Source organism: Grus americana, chromosome 1 (assembly GCF_028858705.1).
Source record: "Grus americana isolate bGruAme1 chromosome 1, bGruAme1.mat, whole genome shotgun sequence".
Lineage (NCBI taxonomy): Eukaryota > Metazoa > Chordata > Aves > Gruiformes > Gruidae > Grus > Grus americana.
The window spans coordinates 58768440-58790752 of record NC_072852.1 but is presented as its reverse complement, the minus strand read 5'-3'; the positions used below and the strand labels follow the sequence as shown (position 1 = coordinate 58790752).

The 22313-nt window shown below is 49.9% G+C and overlaps 1 protein-coding gene across 2 annotated transcripts; it reads right to left on the bottom strand.

Moving 5' to 3' along the window:
• Nucleotides 1–1498: 1498 nt before the first annotated feature.
• RAC2 (Rac family small GTPase 2) lies at nucleotides 1499–11425 on the bottom strand. 2 transcript variants are annotated; one of them, XM_054813073.1, is made up of 7 exons: nucleotides 11227–11425; nucleotides 8172–8243; nucleotides 6362–6479; nucleotides 4797–4859; nucleotides 3933–4092; nucleotides 2513–2647; nucleotides 1499–2019 (listed from the first exon to the last, which is right to left on the bottom strand). In XM_054813073.1, the coding sequence occupies exons 1-6, from the start codon at nucleotides 11259–11261 to the stop codon at nucleotides 2517–2519; spliced, it is 579 nt and encodes a 192-aa protein (XP_054669048.1). In that variant the 5' UTR covers nucleotides 11262–11425; the 3' UTR covers nucleotides 1499–2019; nucleotides 2513–2516. The 2 variants fall into 2 exon arrangements, with proteins under 2 accessions (XP_054669048.1, XP_054669047.1); XM_054813072.1 differs by having other exon boundaries at nucleotides 1499–1761; nucleotides 11227–11407.
• Between the last annotated feature and the right edge of the window lie 10888 nt (nucleotides 11426–22313).

Below are 22313 nucleotides of genomic sequence, written 5' to 3'. Positions count from 1 at the left end.
AACGGGGTTGTGCAAACTGCTTGAATTGTGTCAGAAGGAGAGCTCAGCCTGTGCACCTCCACAGGTAGGCAGACATGATCTTTTTTTCATGCACATGGTGAGCCTCACCTCTCTGCATTGCTGAGGGACAGGGTGGACTGAGGAGGTAAAGCCAAGGCTTGGAAACTGGAGAGGAAATAATAATCCACTGGAAATTCATTGGTTTGAGTAAGGTTTAGGATTGTTAAGGGAGGTTAGGTCCCAGCCTCAGCGGCCTTGTGTCCCTTGGTCTTCAACAGGTCTATGTCCACACCAGAGCTTCATTTCTGCTCTTCTGGACTTATGCTGACACAATTTACATTACCTTTAGACAGGGCTTAGGCAATTCATCCGGCAGCCCATGTGCAATACAGACATTTGTGGAGCTCGCTGCCACAGGATGTCCTCCAGGGTTGCTCTGGACATTATCAGTGGGTAATGTTTCACATCAGTGAATTAACTGCCTTACTCGGATCTGACCACGAATTGAATTTGCAGAAATTTCCCTGGCAGCAGGGTACCTCAGGCTTCACTGTGGCGGGTTGTTGCTGACACTACCCATGCACCTCCTCAGTGCAGGAAGCAGCCTCTGAAACTCAGCAGTGCTGCATCGGGGAGTGGTAAGCTGGATCAGCTCCACAGTTTCCCTGTGCCCTCCTAGGACTGCAGGATTTTGCACTGCCAATCATTGCACCCTGAGCCCTCCTCCCACCCCCAAGCAGTGGCAGTAGCAGCCACCCTGTAACACTTCTTATTCTCAAGTCCCTGCAATGCATCAGGAAGGCAGATGCTCACAGCTGCCAGATCCATAGTACCACTGGGACCACTCTCTTCAGCTTAATTTTAGTGACTTGGAGGCAATTTGTCTGGACCGGTGACTCATTCCTTGTTTTTTTTTTTTTCTTTTCCTGCCCTCCCCCTTCCTGTTCTCGCTCTGCCTGTGCCTGGCAGCATGAGTGAGTGCCAGTACTGATATGACTGTGGGTGACGTGAGCTTAGGAGCATTAATGCAGAAATGTTTTGGTGAAAGGATGTCCCCAGCAACCTGCAGGGGCAGTCCCCACAGAGAGGAGTCCAGGCCCCAGATGTCCCCTCCCAAAGCCTGCATCTCATCCTCTGTGCATCCCCAAGGGGAGACAACTTTGTCCTTTGAACACACGGAGGCTGAGAAGGGGAAGGGCAAAGCTGAGGTGTGTCACCCCGCTGCCTTTGGCTGGCACACGTTATTTGCACCTTACTGAGGAATGCATGGGGCTCAGCTGAGAACTTAGCAACTCAGTGCATGAATCAGACCTCATCTCTTCATCCTATAGTGGCCAGGGCTCCCCAGTACCAAGTTCGGCGTGGTGCTGCCTGGGTTGTCACTGCCGAAAGAGGGGTACAGCTGGCAGATGCCTCCACCCCAGCTGTCCCATTGCTCACTGCTTCAGGGCTGTGTCATTGTCCCCCACCCCGAGGTGCAACACATCGCAGGCATGTCAAGAATGTACAGTCTGTTTATTGAGTCTTATTCACTACGTTGTAACCTTGGGGGTCGGTGAGGAAGGGAAGGGGCAGCTGGGGCGGGGTGAGTGTGGGGACGTTGTGCAAATGGACAAACCAGTGCTACAGACCCACAACGGTCTTTCAAGCCAGCAGAAGTAAAAAGCGCAGTGAACACCACAAGGCACTGAGCTCTGGGATGCTGGAGCCATCACTCTCCTGCGTGCTGGGCAGAGCCTGGCATCAGGACGGGGCCGGGATCTGTAGCCAAAAACATGACAGATCTCGTGAAACCAGACCAGGTATTTTCCTGCTCTCCCTCCCTCTGCCGTGGTGGTGGTGGGAGAACGAAGGGGCAGGGTCCCAGCTAGAAAGCTCTCATTCTTCTCTCTCCTCAGGCTCTGGACAGCCTTGCCTCTCGTCCTGAAGCCTCTCTCCTCCCTCTGCTGCCTTGAGTTGAAGGGGAAGGGCAGGTGGGGACAGTGAGGAGTAAAGGAGTCCTGAGGGAGAAACTGCTGCCTGCCAATGAACAGCAACACAAAAACCCCCTTGAGGTGAGTAGGGCCTGATAAGAGGAAGGGCCATTGGGCAATTGCCATGAATAAGGAACAGCTTTTTTTAATTTTTTTTCTTTCTATAGCAAAAGCTGTAGCTTCACAGCTCTCACAGCAGGTCATCCCTAGGGCAGCCTGGATGCAGTTCATTCTGTGGCAGAAGGTGACAGACCTTCTCTGTGAGGGCAGAGGTGGAAAATCCTGGGCTGCCCTGCGCAGGAGATGAGAGCTAACCTACCCATGGGTAGGCAGCTAAGAGGGGGAAATGTTCTGGGGGTCCATGTGCTCCATCATACCACGTCCTGTCCTTTCCTCAAGCAGGACTGCTGTCTCCCTCTCTGTATTTGAGAGTGACCCATCCCACCAGACACAGCAGGTCATAGGAACCCAGCAGCCCTGACCTTTCAGGAGCAGGAAAGGGCCACTGGTGTCACTCCCAGGAATCCTTTCGGACTTACTCGCTTAGAGGAGGCTGCATGCTCGTTTCTTTGTCCGGGTAGGCTGTGGGCAGAGGACTGCTCGGATGGCCTCGTCAAACACTGTCTTGAGGCCGCGCTGCGTCAAAGCCGAGCATTCGAGGTATTTCACGGAGTCTGTCAGGAGAAAAGTAGGTGCTGTAATGGGGAGGAAAGGAAGTGGGGTAGGCAGCAGGGGTACCTAGGATTCTGCTGAAAAGGGTCCTCAGAAGAGAACCACGCAGGAGGAATACCACAGATCACGTCAGGCAGAAAGAGATGCATGTGCCTGTTATCACTGATACATCTCTGGCTTCTATCACCTCACAGCCACAACACCGTCCTCCCTCAATGCCCATTTTACAGTGTCCTGAGGCACATACACACCACCTAAACACCCCCTGGGTCTCATCTTGAGATAAGGTCTCAAGTTTCCTCAGGCTTCAAGCGTCATTCAGGCTGCCTGGCCTCAAGCACCTCTGGTGGCATCTCAAATCGCATGGCACCTCCCTTTTGAGATTCTGTAAGTCCAAATTCTTAGAGACCTTGTGCTGGAAAGCAAGGCACCTAGATCTTGCCTGAATTGAATAAACACATCTCAGGTGATCAAAGCCATTAAGCATTGTCAGGACACACTTCACTCACTCAGGCAGTCTTGACTTCAGGGCAAAGCTTGCCAGCTGTACCAGACTAGGGTTTCCCTGCTCTCCACCCTTGTAGCCAGAGCAGAGCCATGGTGTGAAGCTGGCTATGTTATCCTAGCCTGACACTGTCTCCTCTGAACACCTGGTTGAAAACTTCCCCTACACCCTGTTCCCCACCCACTCTGCTGCCTCTGCGTGCTGCATAAGAGCAGAGAGGTTACCTGGAACAGGCATTTGTGCATGTCCCTAAATACAGGAGGGAGCTGATGCCCCTGAGATGAATGGTGAGGTGGGACACGCATATCCGGGGTTGCATGTATAAGCCCCGGTAGTCAGAGGCAGGGACAGGAAGCTGCAGTTGCAAGTCTTCCTGAGAGATGTTAGAAAACTCATTCTTCCACCTCTTTCCGGATGTGGAGGAGAGGCCTCTGACCACAGAGTAGCTGCGGCTTTCACAGGAAAATACTGGCCCAGATAGAAATAGCAGAGTAAAAGGGGAGGAGAATGTGCAAGTGTATATTTGTGTGTGTGTGTGTAGGATAGTGGCCAGAGACAGGCAGAAAACAGAGGGTTGAGGGGGTGAGGCTTCCTCAAGGGCAGATCTCCTTCCTGAGCCTCCTGAAATGCATTTTGTCCCAGGACCCTTGATGTATCTCCCTGTGTCCTTCAGAGATACCACTGTGAGATACCTGCAAGGAAGCCTCACTAGGTTGGGGGGAAGCCCTTATCTTCTTCCTGTCTCCTTTCAGTAGGTCCAAGATGTTGCCCCAAGCACATACCGATTTCCTTGGCCAGAGCAAGGCCCTGAGGATATGTAATGGGGGACAGCTTCTTCTCCTTCAACTTCTCGATGGTATCCTTGTCATCACGAAGATCCAGCTTTGTGCCCACAAGGATGATGGGAGTGCTAGGGCAGTGGTGCCGCACCTCAGGGAACCACTAGCAAGGGAGCAAAATGGCAAAAATGTGAGAAGTCACACGTATGGGTGTGCACAAGGGAAACAAAGAGGCACTGCTGAACAAATGTCAGCAAGATAGCTAAACCCCTGTCCTTCCTCACAGCCTTTCCATCCAGTGTTGGGCGCTATAGTCTGGCACAGACAAGCCCCTGTTGCTGGGTACACAGGCAAAATCCCTGGCATGGAGCTGAAATTCTGTTAAGCAAAAGCACAAACTGCTCTCCACCCTTCATGGCTCCATGAAACCCAGGGAGAAACCTGGAAGCGGTAGGAAGGAAATACTATGTTGTTCCCCTCTCCATCCCTCTCTTCGTCCCTCACTTCCCATCCAAAGGCCGTGGGTACCTGCTTCTTATGCCCTATAGACTGGTCCTATGTGACTGTGCTCGGACAGCCTTGGTTGAAAGATGCCATCAGAACATAAACCTGTGGTCTCACAGCTGAATAGCCCAGCAAGATAAATATTAGCCCTTTAATAGGATTGGCTGCCTTCTTTGAGATGACCCAGAAAAGACATCTGAAGGAGGCTGATATTTTAGTTCCTTCTGACTGACACAAAAAAGATATTATCTCTCTGACTCTAGATGTCCTATTAGCAGTCTTCACCCACAGTCACTCTCTTGGCAAGACCACCACCAATCTCACCCTTCTCAACCCCTGACGGACTAGGATACTCTGTCTCACCTTAGCACGGACGTTTTCATAAGAAGCCGGGCTGACAAGGGAGAAGCAGATCAGGAAGACGTCCTGTAGGCACACAACCACGGTGCAGCATTAGGATGAGAGCACGGGATTACACGACAAGAGGCAGGGAGGGGAATGAAGAGCTGGCTGGACAGCATCCTCCCTCTGCAGCAAAGAGGGTCATGGCAGGGAAAGCTCTCTCTCACAATATAACACAGTCCTGACTGCTGCTAATTGCCTCTAGAGGAGAGAAGGATATTTGCTCCCCTGACTCATGGTAACCATAGCCACCATTATCAGAAGAGCCAAACATTTAACTATGAGGATGGGGTTTTTGTGGTAGGCACACTCATCCTCATGGGAAACGGCCCAACGACGTCCTGCTCATTTCTCACAGAGCACCAGAGAGCTTTCAGGCCAGAATAATTTTGCCTGCTGTTGAGACAGAGCTAGGCTCAACCCAAAAAAGTGCACATGCAGGACGCAAATGAGTCTCGGTTATCCACATAAGCACTTCTCTTGGGCATGGCAGAATTTAGACTTCCATTAAAAATAAAACAGAACAAACCAAACCAAACAAAACCAGATCTTCAGGGTTATATTTCTTTCATCCAGCTTTGCCTAGCTAAAACAAGGGTACATCAGGCCTAATCTATCCATTTCCATACTTCTACAACTGTCAGAGGCAAGTACCTTGGACCACATCCGATTACCTTGGAGAACAGTTTCCCCACCTATCCTTGGGATGTGTCCCAGGGTGGGTGCAATCATGTTGAGAAATGCGCCTGCTTGCACAGAGTGCAGAAGGAGCCTAGGCAAGCAGCTTACACCAGGTGTCTGACTTTTAGGTGGCTGAACCTAGCTGAAACAAATAATGCCCTCAATTCCTAGCCCTTTCGGTTGCAATGGCAACCTTCAGACCAGCGCCTGAGGCAGCAGGGTCTTTCTGAGCTTGCCAAGAGAATGCTTGGAACAACATCCTCCAGGGAAGGTGACCCTGAAACCCTGAAATCACTCTGTCAGCATGGTGAAAAACTGGTGAACACAGTATCTGAGGAGAGGCATCCATTTGTTCTGTTAGACGCTTGGGCTTAGTTGAGGCATCGGCATATCAAATACATGTGTCCACACATCAGATCTCTTTTAAATGGCAGAAGCAAGAATAGTGGGGTTCAGAGAAATGTGAAAAGCTCCTGCTTCAGCTCCTAAATTCTCTGAGCCTTTTTAGCTTTGCAAGAGGAGGGTTTTTTACTAGCGCTGTGTAAGGCATCTGCTCCACGCTGAAATCAGTGTCAGCTGGACTCAAGTATCTTTGAAGATCTCAGTTTTCTTTTTAAGTTATCCCAGTAATAAAGTTGATCTAAGGGCTCCAAAATACCCTTCGATGTCTTTTACCTTTAGGGTCTCGAGGCACTTGTATATCAACAGAGGTATTCCCAGAAAACGACAGAGAGAAATGGGAACAGTTCTGTCACTGTGTTATGGCAAATGTTGATTTTTGCAGCGGGGGACAGAGACATATCTGAGGGAGGAACAAGGGGTGAGGGGCATGGAGGGTGACCCACCGTCTGCGGGTAAGAGAGTGGCCTCAGCCTGTCATAATCCTCTTGTCCAGCAGTATCCCAAAGCCCCAGATTTACAGGCTTGCTGTCAACCATCACGTTGGCGGAATAGTTATCGAACCTGAAATGCAGACACATAGGCCATAGGCTCAGATAGGAGAAGAGGGAGCCCTTCCTGTAGCATAGGTGGGTTTCACTAGGTGCACCCCAGAGCAAAGGGCAGTGATTCCTCTTCTCAGCTCCCCTGGGTGATGCTGGTTTCTTGTGAACCTCTACCTTACAGAATTCCCACTCACCATCAACCTCCTCCCTATCACCCAGGTGTCCTGGACAGGTGCCTGGCTGCAGCTCCACCTTTGCCACCATGCATGCAGATCCATAAACCCTCCAGTTTCCCACTTTTTTCCCCAGTATCCTTCCCACAACTGTGTCTTCTCTAGCCACCCATGACTTTCTTCTGTGCTCTAAACCCTAGCTTTCTTCTTAAAAGTGAAGAAAAACCTATGTCTCTGTAGCTCCCCCAGAGCCTTGTACTCTTCAACAGACCTGCTGGAACTGCTACGCCAAGGTGTATCGCCTTACTCTTTGAAAATCCAGCATGAAATATTTGAGAACAGCTGTCAGGATTGCATGCTTGGGACTAAAGACTTATTGGAAAAAAAAGGCTATTCAATCAACAGAGGCATTCCTCCCCTGGGTTCCTAGAAATTTTTCTTTCCTGTTCCTTTTGGTATATTTGTTTTTCAGGTTAAGGTGAGGGAAACCAGTGATAGGAAAGAACCAATGCAAAGACCTTGTGAATGTGCTCATGACACATGCACAATTGTAAGCTAAGCTATCCTGCCCAGGAGCACAAAATGGCCCCCTTTCACATCTCCAGACACAAGTCTCAGACAGGAGGAGAAATGGCGTGTGACACAGAAAACGCATGGCCAGTTTGCGGCTACATGCTAGGAAGGGATGGCGCCCTTCCACAAACCAGCTTCTGAGAAGAGACGGGTTCTTGCTACCACAGCCATTTTTTGCAACGTCTGTTGCAAATTGGTCTGGAGAAAAAAGCAAGGTACTAAGGTTTTCCTGAACCTGTCCTTCCCAAGGAATCTGAACCTGAGCTGTCAGTCTGACACCCTGTGCCTAGCTCCTTTTCCCACCTCAGGAAGGCCCATACTCCACACCCCAGTGGTGTGGTATGGGTACATGTGGTGTGCATCCCCAAACACAACCCACGCGCTGTAGGGACACAAATGCATCTGACCACTCAGCCTAAGACAGCCCTCACCTTGCCCTCTATTCCAGCAGTCTGCAGGTCTGTCCCAGCCTCACACAGACATCCGCTGGATTGCACAGGGCTTCTGCGCTGGCATTGAGCTGAATCCTGCGCTCTTACCATCAGGGTTATCAGTACCTGCTCCAATGACAGTGGGTGCCTTGGACAAGGAAGGAAATGGGAACCCCTGTCCAGCCAACCACCTTCTCTTGGGTCTGGCCCAATTTTTGTAGCCTGGTGCCTGGTTGTTTTGTCTAGCAGGACCCCATCTATGACTTGTAAACTCAGCAGGCAGATAGACCCTTGAGTTGGTTTGTGTCTCCCAAAACCCCATTTATACCAGGATTTTACAAGGCCGCTTGTGCTTCTGGTGAAAGGTGATAGATGAGAAGTGTAGAGGCACCTTTGCTGGTTTGGCAGCCCTTCCTCTGCTGGCACAGAGATTGTGACCCTGCCTTTGGAGTGCACAACAAGGGATTTCTGCACGCCTCTGCATCCTGCTTTCATGCCTCCCAACCACCCAGGACCTGTTTATGTATCACTCACACAGTGGGGATGTATTCTCCTGGGAAGGCATTGGTGGTGTAGCTGATAAGGAGACAGGTTTTCCCCACAGCTCTGAAAGAGAAAGAAAAAAAATAGCAGTGCAGTGCAGGCAGTCTTGCTCAGGTAAGGTGGGGATGGGTCAGTCCTTCCACACTGCTAAGCTACCCTGTCAGGAGACCCCTGGAAGCAGAAACACATTTGGAGGAGCAGGCAGCACATAACCATAGGTTAGACAACCGGCAGGAAGAAACACAGGATGTCACCCAGAAATGTTTGTTGTCTTTGAGCACGAAGGCTTGTTTTTATGGTCTGGTACAGAGATCACTCAGCTAGAACGCATCCATTCTGAGATGGAGGTGAGAGCCCATTTTCCAGTCCATGCACAGTGCTGTACGCTCACAGCCAGGGCAGGTGTATTGATTCGGTGCCGGAGTGCCATGACAAAGCTGCCCAGCCAGCTACAGCCCCTGAACACACAGGAACTCCTGCCAGGGGCTGATGGCACCTCTTCTTGACTTAGCCACAACACCTTCCAGCCTTGCCTGCCTGCAAGCAAGCAAGCTGCAGCATCACCCGCAGAGCGAGCCGTAAGCAGCCAGCAAGGTGCCTCTCTCTGTGGCTGACGGAGGCTGCTGGTGGTATTTCTGAGCTAGAAGCTGGTGCTTCCTCTCTCCTCAGCCTCCCCCACACCCATGCTGCAGCAGGGTGGAGTGCAAATAAGCCAGGGTAGCAGCACAGTCCAGACTGGATGAAGAGGTGGGAAAGGGTGGCAGTAAGGCTATCAAGGGGAGGAGAAGGTGTTGTGGGCAAGGTGAAGCCTGTAGTGAGGGAAAGAAGAGGAGAGAAACTGGAAGAAGATAAAGCATCCAGGACGGGTGTGGAAAGGAGAATCCTTCTCCTGCTGGGCTGCTATTTCTCAGGTCTGTGTGGCCTGGGGAAGTCTGGCCATGCATCGGTTACAGCATGTGTGAAATGCAGGTGGTGAGAGCAACCTGCCTCCTCAGCCTACGAGCACGGCTGCAAGGTGAGGGAGACACCTTTCCTGGAGGGGAGGCTGGAGTCCCGCTGCTGGGGATGCTCTGACCATCTCAGCTGTACCCGCAAAGTCTGCTGTTGCAGAGCTGCAGCCCTGTCTTTTAGTGTGCCCTGGACAGGCACAGCTGCCATCTTTGCCCTGATCATGAGGCACCTGCCTCAGTCACTGCACTGTGGGGCAGCTGAGGAGGAAACCGAGTTCTTCGTTGTGCTCTGACACTTGTTTCTTCCTTCTGCCACCTCCCTTTCTTAGATCTTCCTCTCTCAGTCCCTTCTCTTTCCCCAGCTCCCTTGCTTCCCTCTTATCACAGAGATGTTGAGGAAGGGCCATGGAGGCTTCCTGAAGCTCTACAGGGAATGGCTCAGGCGATCTGTGGGGCTGGGGGGTGGTCAGTCATGGAAGAGGGGACAGTTCCGAATTAGTGTGGTTGAACAGAGGAGCACAAAGGGTCAGTGAAGGGGTGAGGGTTACAACAAAGCTATTGAGAGAAGAGGTGAGGTTAGTAGCACCTGCAGGTTCCTGGGACTGAACTCAGAGTGTTAAAGAGGTCAGTGTTTTGTGATGGAGGGGGCTTCGGGGCCAGAACAGCTATGGGGCAACATGAAGGGCTTAGCTGAGTGACAGCAGAAGGTCCTGTGGTCGATAAGGTTGAGCCAAGCAAGGGTGGTATGCCTGGGAGGCACGTAAAGGGGGGAGAACCGAGAGCTCAGAGCAATGGGATGTCTGGACTATTGTTGTGTTGTGAGATGGTGAGAGGGGAGGTGCAGTGTACAGAGAAACAAAATGACAGGACGGAAGACATTTAAGAGGAGTTGCAGTCAGAGTAGTTGAGTGCAGGACGTCTTGTGGGGTTAGCCACGATATGTGGGGAATGTTGCCTTGAGGGATGGTTACAGAGTTGGTGCAGTGCGTGAGGGGGGAACTGGGGGGTTAACAGGGCAACAGATAAATGCCTGGTGCAGTTGTTCATCCAGCTCTGGCTTGCAGCTTTCAAGGGACTTTTCTTAGAGATAATGGTGTTTATTTGGGGCTCTGTCCTTCCTTGTCCCTTCTCCCCATCCCCTTGCCCCAGTCCCTGAGAATATGTCTAACATGAACTGTTATGTTTGCAGACATCTTCCCTAGGCGAGTTTTGAAGGAGGAAGTGACTGTGGGGAGCAGGGCTGCTGCAAATGTCTCTTCATCTGCTACCTGATAGCTGCCCCAGATAACAGTCTGGCCAGCTCCTAGCTGGGAAATGAATTAACCTACTCCGTGCCAAATGTGGACTCTCCTCCCCCACCTCCCCTGCATCTACTCATCCCACAGGGCAAGAAGAGGCCCTGTCCACCCCATCCCTCCTGCCCCCAGCAGAACTGACTGCTTCACTTATTGACGGCTTAGATTGGGCCATGTCCAGGGATCATGGGACATGGGCAGTGACACCATCATGCTGTGAAGGCAAGGTTGTGTTACCTCCCACTCCCAAAGTGGCGTATACTTGTGCCTATCTCAGTGGAAAGAGCTCCTCCTCCTTGTGCCCACAGAAAACCCTTGCCAACCAGTCTCCTCCACATCCTGATACAGAGATAACGTGCTGAGAAAAGCTGAACACAAAGATACTGGAGGACATCTCATCAAGACCGTAGCGCTGTGCCCTCTCTCAGTCATCCCCAGTGAGCAGATGGCTTTCAAGGAGCCATTCACCTGCAGGAGAGTGTTTGCACCACTTGGGTTTTAAATCTGACTCCTGCCTACAGGTTGAATTTGGCAGCAACACCACCACCTCCTGTGCATGGGACAGACCTGATCCACTTTCCATGCCCCTTTTGCAGATGCCCTTCAAAATGCCCTCTTCCACACCCTCCCCGGAGGAAGGTCCCTTGCCCTGGGGAGGGAAGAGCGAGCGAGAGAGGGAACGCAGTCTGCAGGAGGTCAGAAGCAAAGCCGGGGAAGTTTCACCAAGCAGCCACCTTCTTTCTCGCCCCTTGTCACTGCCCCTCCCTCCCTGCATCCAGAGCAAACCAGCGGGGTACCTACCCGTCTCCCACCACGACACACTTGATGGCTTGCATGTCTCTGGACCCGTGGCGGAGGACAGCGCCCGGGGCAAAGGGAAGTCAGGCCAAGGCAAAAGCGGGGAGAGACGGGCAAATTTGGGTATCAGCCCTTGTGCTGCACTGAGCCGCAGGTTGCAGGGAGGGAGGAAGTGGAAGAGGGAACTTTACTTGACGATCACCCTCCGGTCCCTCCTCCCCTCCCACCACAGCAGCAGCTCTGTAGCCGAGGCCGTTAGCTGGAGGCGGGGCATGCATGACTTCATGGTTGCTGTAATTATTTTTTTTCTCCCCACGTGTCTCACCCACTCCCTTCCCACCCCATCCCAGTGAATGGCTGGGGGCACCAAACTGCTTTTAAAGGGGAGATGAACAAGGGTTAGAAGCGGAGTGAGAAAGTGGAGGGGTGGATTTCCTTCTCCCTCCTTTATCATCCAAACTTTGGAGGAGGTGTAAGGAGGGAAGGGAATCTGAAGTGGGAGTACTGAGGTGACGTGGGGCAATGAAGATTTTTCAGGTCTTCCCAGTGCCCCTGAGTGTCAATGGCGAAACGTCACAAGGAACAATGTTTTCTCTGAAGGCTCAATAAGGAAGTTAAGCAACCTGTAGGAAGCAGCAGCCACACCATGGCTGCTCTATCCCTCCTCTCCTGTGGTAGTAAGATCCTGCCACACTTGCTCACCTGCCCAGATTACTAGTACAAAGTAGTATTGTGTAAATCTGTGTGTTCACCATGAAGTGGAGCAAATGCATCAAAGTATGCAATGAACTGTTTTCTCTCCCCTGACAGTACTATGAGAGCCAGGACTGGTGGATGAGAGGAGCCCCTGCAAACCAGCTTTTCCCTATCCACACTCTCCCCTACTTCTGTGCAAAAGCAGCCAGTGGGAGCTGCTGCCAGACCTCTTCCATCTTGTCATAGAAGCATGGAATCATAAAATCATAAACTCATAGAATCATAGAATGGTTTGAGTTAGAAAGGACTTTTAAAGGTCACCTATTCCAACCTCCTCCGCAATGAGCAGGGACATCTTCAACTAGATCAGGTTGCTCAGAGCCCTATCCAGCCTGGCCTTGAATGTTTCCAGGGATGGGGCATCTACCACCTCTCTGGGCAACCTGTTCCAGTGTTTCACCAGCCTCATTGTAAAATATTTCTTCCTTATATCTAGTCCAAATCTACCCTCTTTTAGTTTAAAACCATTACCCCTTGTCCTATTGCTACAGGCCCTACTAAAAAGTCTGTCCTCATCTTTCTTATAAGCCCCCTTTGTGTATTGAAAGGCTGCAATAAGGTCTCCCCTGATCCTTCTCTTCTCCAGGCTAAACAACCCCAACTCTCTCAGCCTGTCCTCATTGTCCTCAGAAAATAAAAGAATTTTAGAGCTAAGCAGCAAGGAGAACAAGGAAGCAATCACCCTAAGAAATAAGAGACAGGGAGCAGAAAGATCCCAGGAGGCTCTACTCCTTTCTTTCTCTTCTCGAAATAAGGGTCTGCCTCCTCTTCCTTCCTTCTCCTCCCATGCAATGCTAAGCCTGGGAAAGTGTGAATATTGGTGTGCTCCAGCCTGAACTGGATGGGCAGGAGATGCATTTTATAGAAGAAGGGATGTGGTGACACAGAATTAATTGGAATTTCCAGCCTTTGTCAGGAGGCCAGTTAGTCCAAGAACAGTGAGTTTTCAGCTGGGATGTTCCTGAAGGAAGGAACTCTGAGGGAACGTGTTTCTCCAAAGGCTGGTGACCTTTGTGCTGCTGCAGCCACGGGAGGCTGTTGCAACTGACCTGCTCGGGAGGAGAGCTCTCCCATCCATCACTCAGCACTGGCTGCAACCCAGAAACCTCCAACTGTGGAATGTTTCCAAGTCTTGCAGCTATTTCAGAAGCACAAAGCAACCAGCTGTACTAGGTGTTCCCTCTGTGGGTGGTAGGGAAGGGGGAAGAAGGAAACCCACTGACTCCTCTGCAAGTGAGAACAGGAACAGGCCATAGGAATACAGGTCAGAGAAGGACAGGAAGGAGAGTGACAAAGGCTGTTACGGGGAGAGCAGCAGCAGGAGCTGGAAAGGGCAGGCAGGCGCAGAAATACAGTGGGCCAGGAGATGGGGACTCAGTCATAAGAGAAGGCACGTATATCTGGTTCTAGAGAATGCTACTGGTGGGTGAAAAAAACCCACTTACAGCTTGAATTAGGCCAGGAATCCTCAAACGAAGCATTGCTAGTAAAGCTGAAAGTGTGCCATATCTTGCCTCCTGATCCTAGCCCAGCAAGAATCAAGGTGTGTCTTCAGGCCACAGAAAGAGGACTATAGCTAGCCAGCAAAAGAGCGCAACCCATGGGCAGCGTGTTAGCACAAGGGGCATACTTCTCCATGAAAAAATCTGAGCTTTGACAACAATCCCTTTGCCAGAAAGGTTGGAGAGATCTGTCACATCTCAGCTGGAAAGTTTTGGGACATCTGATTGGAATTTGCTCCCTGGGCAGTTGGACACATTGAGAGGTCTCTGTGGGAGACATCTGGGTGACAGCTGAGGGACCATGGATCGGGAGCTGGTGGAGTCCCCAGGGATTCAGGCAGCTCTAGGTTGGGGAGGATGGGGGCTGAGGAGAAAAGAGCTGGAGATAGCTGGAGACCACACTGAGTCTTACCTGGGACAGAGTAACAGTTGTGTGAGGGCATTGGGGTGAGGGATGGGATTCAAGCTAAGGGATTCAGGACAGAAAACTGGCCAGTGGCACAGTAGGATCTGGCGGTAGGGATCAACAAGGACCACTGACCTGCTGACTGCCAGTGTGTGCTTCAGTCTTTGTAGCCCAGCATGTGGGCCTGTGGGACTGGCAGTGTGGAAGGGAGTGGGGAACAAGAAGAGGAGTTAAAATCAATCAGGGAGGAGGAACTGTGGTTGAGACCCCATGTCCAAGTGAGCCCCCCGTCAAAGACACCATGGTTCTGTATGGCCAACAATGGGCTGTGGAAGTCCTGGCAAGAAGGTATATCTCCATCCCTCTTCTGGGCAAGTTACTTTTGGAAGATATTTGCCTGCTACTGCTATGGATAGTCAGGTCTCATCCAAGTCAGAGGTCTGTGCTGTAAATCTGTAAACAACTTTCCTTCACCAGTGCCTCTGTAGAGGGACGATAGGAATGTACATAAAGGCTTTTAGGGTTTTTCTTTCCATCATATTTAAATTATTAAAAATGGGATATTACATTCAAATAACACACTATAATCACTCTGAGAACAACTGGCACCTGCTACATTAAAACCTCCCAGTTGTGCATGCTGCAGGAAAGGGAAGGAAACTGCGGGAAATGGGTCCGTAGCCCCTAACGGAGCACATACAGATCTGTTGCTGCTTTGATGTCCTCTCACACCACCAAGAGGTGCTCTTGACATGAGTTTCCTTCTGCATGTGCAGCGGGCGGAGCGAAGGCAGGCACCCATCTGAGGTTTCTTGTTCCCTTTGCTGAGTTTGAGGAAGACACTAATGGGAAGGAATTACTCAGTGACATAGTTTTTCTCTGAGCGACTTCCAGGGCCCTGGGCTGGGTCACGTCCAAATGACCTGTCTGTGCTGGGTTTGCACGGCAACCATGTGGGACAGCAGGCAAGGGAGGAAATGCATGATACCACTTTTCCTCCCACAAAGATCCAAAACAGCAAAGAATTTGGGTGACTCCATTTTTTCCCCTCTTTCTATGGGGTTCTGCTCCCTCAGGGAGGATGCAAAAAGGGTGAGGGGCCTCTTTCAGAAATGATGTTTGCATTTCACAGCCCTGCACAGGAGGGCGGGAGCTGAGCAGGAGGTTTCTCCTTCAGCACAGAGTAGCAGGAGGAATCCTTTCCTGGGGGAAACACAAGGCTCATTTCTTTGCACACAAAGGGCATGGCCACAGCAGGTATTCTCATTACCCTGGGCCCTGATAGGATTTATTTTATGTGAGCTATTGCTCAGGCAATCCCGAGTGGCCATGAGACCTTTTCTGTGTGTGCTGGGCCTCCACCAGGGAAGACAGTAATTTGCTTCAGCCTGCCTGAGCTGCAAACTGTCCCTGCTTGTTATATTCCCCTTTTGCACCTTCCCACTTCCCCATTCACACAGCTTTGCACCATCTGCCTCCTGCTTCTAGTTCTTGCTTTGTTGCTTCTCTTCTCCAAAATTCCCACCCCTCCCTGTGGCTGCCGCCCTCTCCCCTCACTGCTGTGGTTTCTCACTGGTCTGAAAAACCTGCCCTGAATTCAGAGCTCAGATCATAACTGAAGTGGGTTGATGCACCTCAGGCCATGATGTTCTGCAGTCCCTGTTAGAGAGGTTGTAGAGTTGCTTCATACAGGGTCTTTTTTTCTAACATGGCCATACGCAGGGCTTCTCTAGCCTAAAATTACCTTGTCTAGCAAAGGCTGGGGGGGGGAAAAAGTTTCCAATCCAGTGTCAATGTCCTGGTTCTGGCAAGGACAGAGTTAATTTCACAAAGAGCCAGGACAGGTGAGCCAAGCTGGCCGGGGGCTATTCCGTACCATGTGACGTCATGCTCACCATAAAAGGGGGCCGGTCGGGCAGGGCCGGGTTCGGTGTGGCTCCGGGACAGGCTGAGCGTCCGGTCGGTCGGTCGGTCGTGGGATCGGTAAATTGTTCTCTGTTATCACCCATTGTGAATATCTGTTATCAGTGGTGTTGTTGATTGTTTCCCTCTCCCTTGCTGTCCCAGTAAACTGCCCTTACCCCAACACCCGAGGCTTTGCCGTTGTTTTTCCGTTCTCCTCCCCAGCCCACTGAGGGAGGGGTGAGTGAGCGGTGCGTGGCACCCAGCTGCCGGCTGGGGCTGAACCACGTCAGTCCTTTTTTGGCGCCCAACGTGGGGCTCGAGAAAAATCGAGATAAGGACAGGGAGAGATCACTCACTAATTATCGTCACGAGCAAAACAGACTGAACTTAGAGAGGGAATTCATCTGATTTATTACCAAGCAAAACAGAGTAGAGGAATGAGAAAATAAAATCAACTCTTAAAACACTTCCCCCCACCCCTCCCATCTTCCCGGGCTCAACTTCACTCCCGGCTTCAACCTTCCCCCCTCAGTGGCACAGGGGGACGGGGAATGGGGGTTACGGTCAGTTCATCTCACGGTGTTTCTGCCGCTTCTTCATCCTCAGGGGGAGGACTCCTCTCATCGTTCCCCTGCTCCAGCATGGAGTCCCTCTCACGGGGTGCAGACCTTCAGGAGCAAACTGCTCCAGCGTGGGGTCCCCCACGAGGTGACAAGTCCTGCCAGCAAACCTGCCCTGGCGTGGGCTCCCCTCTGCACGGGTCCACCGGTCCGGCCAGGAACTTGCTCCAGCGTGGGCTTCCCATGGGCCGCAGCCTCCTTCAGGTGCCTCCACCTGCTCCGGCGTGGGGTCCTCCACAGGCTGCAGGTGGAATCTCTACACGCCCTCATCCTTCCTCCATGGGCTGCAGGGGGACAGCCTGCTTCACCATGGTCTTCACCACGGGCTGCAGGGGGATCTCTGCTCCGGCGCCTGGAGCTCCTCCTCCCCCTCCATCTGCACTGACCTTGGTGTCTGCAGAGTTTCTTACATCTTCTCACTCCTCTCTCCGGCTGCAAAGGCTCTGTCTCTAAGTGTTTTTCTTCTTCTTAAATATGTTATCACAGAGGCGCTGATTGGCTTGGCCTTGGCCAGCGGCAGGCCCATCTTAGAGCCGGCTGGCATTGGCTCTATCAGACACAGGGGGAGCTTCTAGCAGCTTCTCACAGAAGCCACCCCTGTAGCCCCCCCCGCTACCAAAACCCTGCCACGCAAACCCAACACAGTCAATGAACACAAACTATCTACGTTTACAACGTAACTCAGGAGCAACTCAACTTGGTCTAGTCTTAGACCTGTCTTGCTCATGGGATTTTCTAGAGACTAGACCTATTGCAATCAGGGGCAGGTGGTCCATTCCTAAAACATTGTGTCATGGAGGCTCATCTATTTTCAGACTGTGACTACTCTCAGCCTTTCCAATTTTGGGCAAAATAGCTGGTCCACTGTCATCCTCCTATCCGGAGCACTAAAAGATGTTCACCTCCTCCACTTCTTTTCCACTATGTACCTGGGTAAGCAGAAAACCATGGCACAGACCTTCAGGAATCGAGTTCTTTGTGATGGTGGATTCACACCTGCACTTCCCTTAGTTGAGAAGTTGTTCACAGACTCTAAATCATACTGTTTTTTTATGGCTTGGCCTTATCTGCTTCTCTGTACTTCTGCATGTCCCCAGTGGTTCTGATATCAGTTTCCATTCTTACAGATGTTTTGTTCTCAGCCCGTGACAACCCCCATCTCACTGATACCACTCTGTAACTTAATGGTGATAAATACAGATCAATATCTGACTGTGCATCCCTTCCCACTTAGGTGGTCAGATGGTCCAACAACCTTTTTCACCTGCCTGTTGTAGAGGGGAGGTAAGGGACTAGAGATTACATGTGCAAATTCTAAATTGAGTATCAACTGCTTGACTTGGCTCCCCTGCCTGCTGACAGTCTTCACACATTATCAGATGTTAGATATACTAGGTTTTATAAAAGCAGATCTAAAACATATCTTTACATGGTACACTATGGTATCTTCTAGGAAGCCTTCCTCAGGGAAGTGAAAAGAGCTGTTTAGACTACTAAGGAAATCTATAGCTACTCTGTTTTGCAAGACTAATATTTCCTGAACTACCAAAGTAAAATCTTTAGCAACTTCTACATCTTTTTTCAAAGGCATAAAGCTTCAATCTTGCTGCACTTCTGAGTCCAACAAAAAAATCCCTCTGGCTCTTCATTCAAGTTTATCAGACTCTGAGTGACCCTCCTGTAATCTTTATAATAGGTTTGGGCTTTTTTTTCCTGTGGCCTTTTATAATCACCATCTTGCTACTTTTAAAAGAGACTCTAGTTGCTTGAATTAATAAAAGCAGTTGAGAATAGGCTATTCCAGGTACTCTGCGCTAGTAGCTTTATTTACTGCCTGCACGTTTGCATCCTGAGCTACTGCTCTGTCTGTCACAGCCTGTGTTGCTCCTCACACTGGATAAGGATTATTTTATTCCAATTGTTAAAATAAAAATTCTGTTATTGTCTTTGCTCTCGTGCTGTTTTACCTTGCATCAAAATACTGTCTGTGCTGCTTATAATCCCCACAATACCGTGCAAGAAGTGTTACACTCTCTCCTGCCATGCTGCAATCCCTAAACCCAACCTGAATGGCAGCCTAATCCTCCTGAAGGAGCTACGGAATTTGTACAAACCTGTACTTTGTCTCTCTGTGGGAATACAGTTGACATGTTTAGCACAGAGAAATATTTGGCATTGGCTTTGTCACTGTCTTTATCTCCTTGAAAGCAGTAGGAAATATTTATATTTCCTTTGTATTTACACAATTATTTTAAGCCTATATCAAGTAGTAGAAAAGTGCACCCATGATGTTGGTTTGATATTTTCCTTTGTGACCACCAGAGCAACAGATTATTCCAGTTCCAGTTTAAGTCTCTCTGTACAGTCGGGGAGCATCCTGGGAGAAAAAATGGTTCATCAGCCTTGGAGTATTGATCTGCAGCAGCCTGCCTAATCTGCCCATGCTTGATGAGATGAGAACTGCTGGTCCAGCCTGGATACCCCTGTTGCACACACTCCCACCTCTTGCCTGCACAGCCCCAGCCTGAGCTAACCACAGCTAGGAAGGATGTGCAATGGCAGTAGCAATTAACTAACTCCAGTCCTGTATCAGAAGCACTGATTTTCAGGGATCTGCTTCTTCCTGTCCCTGTTCCAAACTACTCCGGAGGCACAGGAGAAGAACTGCTTTACCTGTAGGGTGGTAGATGTGAAGGGGAGTGATAGGAGGGGACAAAAAGAGCCAAATCACACCCAAGACCTATCTGACCTCTCGCAGTCCCCTTTACTTACCCTGATATAATGTAGGCCCCTCAAGACCCCCTCCCACCCAGTCCTCTTGTTCACTTGCTGACACCTTTTCTTGCACAACTAAGAGAACTTTCTTTGCACCTCTGAGCCAGGTATGTTTTGGAGCAAGGAGTGGCCACTCCTGTCTCTACTCTTCACCTTGTTGAAATAATCTCTATCACTTCAAAAATGTTCTTCCTCTTGTCTCCTGCTTTTCCAGGGAGTGCATTCCTGGATGAGACATGCCCTTGATCTAATCTGGGTTGCTCTTTTCCCAGATGTTGCTGCAGTCGTTGTAGTGTGTTTTTTTAATGTATAGGCCACAGGTTTCTCTAGAAGGAGGAAGATGCCAGAACCAGTGCCCAATACAAGAGTCAGTCCCCTGAATGTGGGTATCTTTCAGCAAAAGTTGATTTTTGTTGCACGTCAAATTCTCCTTGCTTAGTCTGTATTTGACCTAGAACCTAGGTATCTATGCTGGCCTTGTTGACAACACCAGTGGGAGAACCCATGTGCTCTGAGGCTATCAGCTAGCTCTGACCACACTCTATAGCATTTAACTCTCATGTCCCCTAGGATCCATTTGATGTTTCTATGCCCCTGGGGCATAATTAATTTTCACGTGTTCTTGCTTGCTTGCTTGCTTGCTTTTTCTTGCTTGCTTTCGTTCTTGCTAGCTTTTCTGGTTTTTCCCTTCCCTTCCCTTCCCTTCCCTTCCCTTCCCTTCCCTTCCCTTCCCTTCCCTTCCCTTCCCTTCCCTTCCTTCCCTCCCTCCCTCCCTCCCTTCCTTCCTCTCCTTCATTCTGTCTTTGCTTTTTCTTTGGTTCCACCCCACCTTTTCCACTTGAAATAATGAGATGGTTGTGTTGTATCCCTTTCACGGTATTTTCATGCCATGACCACAGAACATATGTTACTTACCTTAAGGGCATTTCCAGATGCATTGCTGGCTGGGATAGTGTTGGTATCTGCCTGAGTTCACTACAAATCCGTATTGTCTGTCTGGGATGCTCAAGCAAACTCACCTCTCATATGGGTCTAGGTTTTCTCAAGAGACGAATTGGTTGTTTTGCTCCAGGGTAAGCCTGGAACCAAACTAGTTTGTGCGCCACGTGAATGAGTGAGGGACTAAGGGAGAGGGAGACATACATACTCTGCACTTTGGAAAGAATGGGAGATGCTCTACGCTTAGTTTAGTCATATGATCCTGTCTCACTTCTTGTGTACCCTCATGAAAAAAACATCTCACAGGTGTTTCATTTTTACATGGAATAGACTTAGCAGTTTTTTAATAGTGCATTTCCCACTCAGACGCCTCTGGCTGAAATAATCAAAAGCATTTAAAGTGCATCAAGGCCAACCACTGTTAAAAGCAAGGCTGCCAGAACCAGGAGAATGCAAGCAGCGGAGGTCATCATTGAACTGACTTAGTAGGTAAGGTCCCAAAACAGAGCAGTCAGGGATTCCAAAAGGCAGGCAGGAAAAGCTGTGGAAAGAAGGAAGCACCAAGGAGTTAAGAGATGAAGCAAGTACGGATTAGAGACACGGGTACAGGTTTTGCATTGCTCTCTGTTGGAGTGGCTGAGAGGACTTTTGCAGTGCACAGTGGCTTCCATTTCGGTGTTTGCAGGGTGGTTTGACCTGCCCACAGTCCTGATCAAGCTGCCTATATATGTCACCTACCCTTGAGGCAGGCAAGATCAGGTCTTTCAAGGAAGTACTTTAGGTTGATGTGTCTGTCTGATGTCAGCTCAATACTGCTGAAACAATTTTTTTTTTTTTTAAACAATGATGGAAGTACTGGAGGTGACAGGCTGGACCCAGCCCCAGTGCAGGAACTGGGACACTGTGCCGGAGTGTGGGGGAGTGAATTCTCCTCTGATGTGGCCCAAAATCTCAAGACAAAAACTGAGTTTACAAGGGGTGGGTTCTTGGCAATTTGTGACCCCAAGGCAGGCCTCTGATAAACTTTAAGAGTGGACATTGGGTGTGATGAAGGTCAGGATAGACATGGTTTGGAATCAGTTTGCATTAATAAATCTCGTTCTCTTTGCCTTCCTTTTATGCCTCCCAAAGAGGGTCCTAGCTTCTTCTTTGAAAATGTTGACCCTGATCATGGAAATCGAGTGGTGAACATTTGCCACTGACTCTTCCTAAAGATTGTAGGTTATTTGTGACCCTGCCTACAGCTGACTGTATTCTGTCTCCATTCTGGATTTCTGACACCCCTTGACATCTTTAAGGTTGGGATATCTACCACTCTTCATTGGAAGTTCATTAGAGCTCTTGTCCTCTCCAATAACAGCACCGAACCTATAGCATAACCACAGATAACAGCAAATGCAGGACTCAGAGGGAGGGGGAACAATCTGTGTCTGTCTTTGTGAGGGCAAGAGGCCTGTTTGGGCATCACACCTGGTTTGAATTTTACCTTCAGCTATTTATTCACAGTCACAGTTCTTCTGGCTCTGACATGGTGCTCTCCTGCACGCTTCTTTTTCCCCACATTGACTACATCAGAGATCTACCACGTAAATCACATGGCAACCAGATACAACTAACTCAAGGGGAAGTGTACAGCCTTCTGGGAGTGTGTGGAGGGGATGGAGGAAAAAAAGCACCTCTCTGCCTCGCAGATGAACAGACCACCACAAGTTCCTTCAAATCTGTCCTGCTAATGCCAGCTCTCCTACTGCCAGGAATATTGCTAAATCTTGAGAGAGGACTTTTTTCCTCCTTGGATTTAGGAGGTTTCCCAAGAAAAATAGTTTGTTAGTGGGGAAAAAAGGAGCAAGACTTAGAGTACAAGTCACTTAGTGGGCAGTGAGGGAATTAAAAGAATAAAAAGACTCTCTTCTCACTTCCATTAACTGTTCCCAGTTTTGGAGTGTTCACACACACACATACCCCCTGCTGCAGAATTGACACAGGAAGAACCTTTCCTTCAAAATGAAACCACTTCCCGAATCAGATGGGTTTTCTGAATCCAGAACTTCCTTTTTTCCCCTCCTCTCTCCTTGGAGTATCTCAGACAAAAGCCCGAGGCACCATCAGCCTCCCACTGCTCATTTCAGTCCCCTCAAACACAGATGTGTGCTCAGGGTGGATTTGCATTTCAGAAGTAGCCAAGGA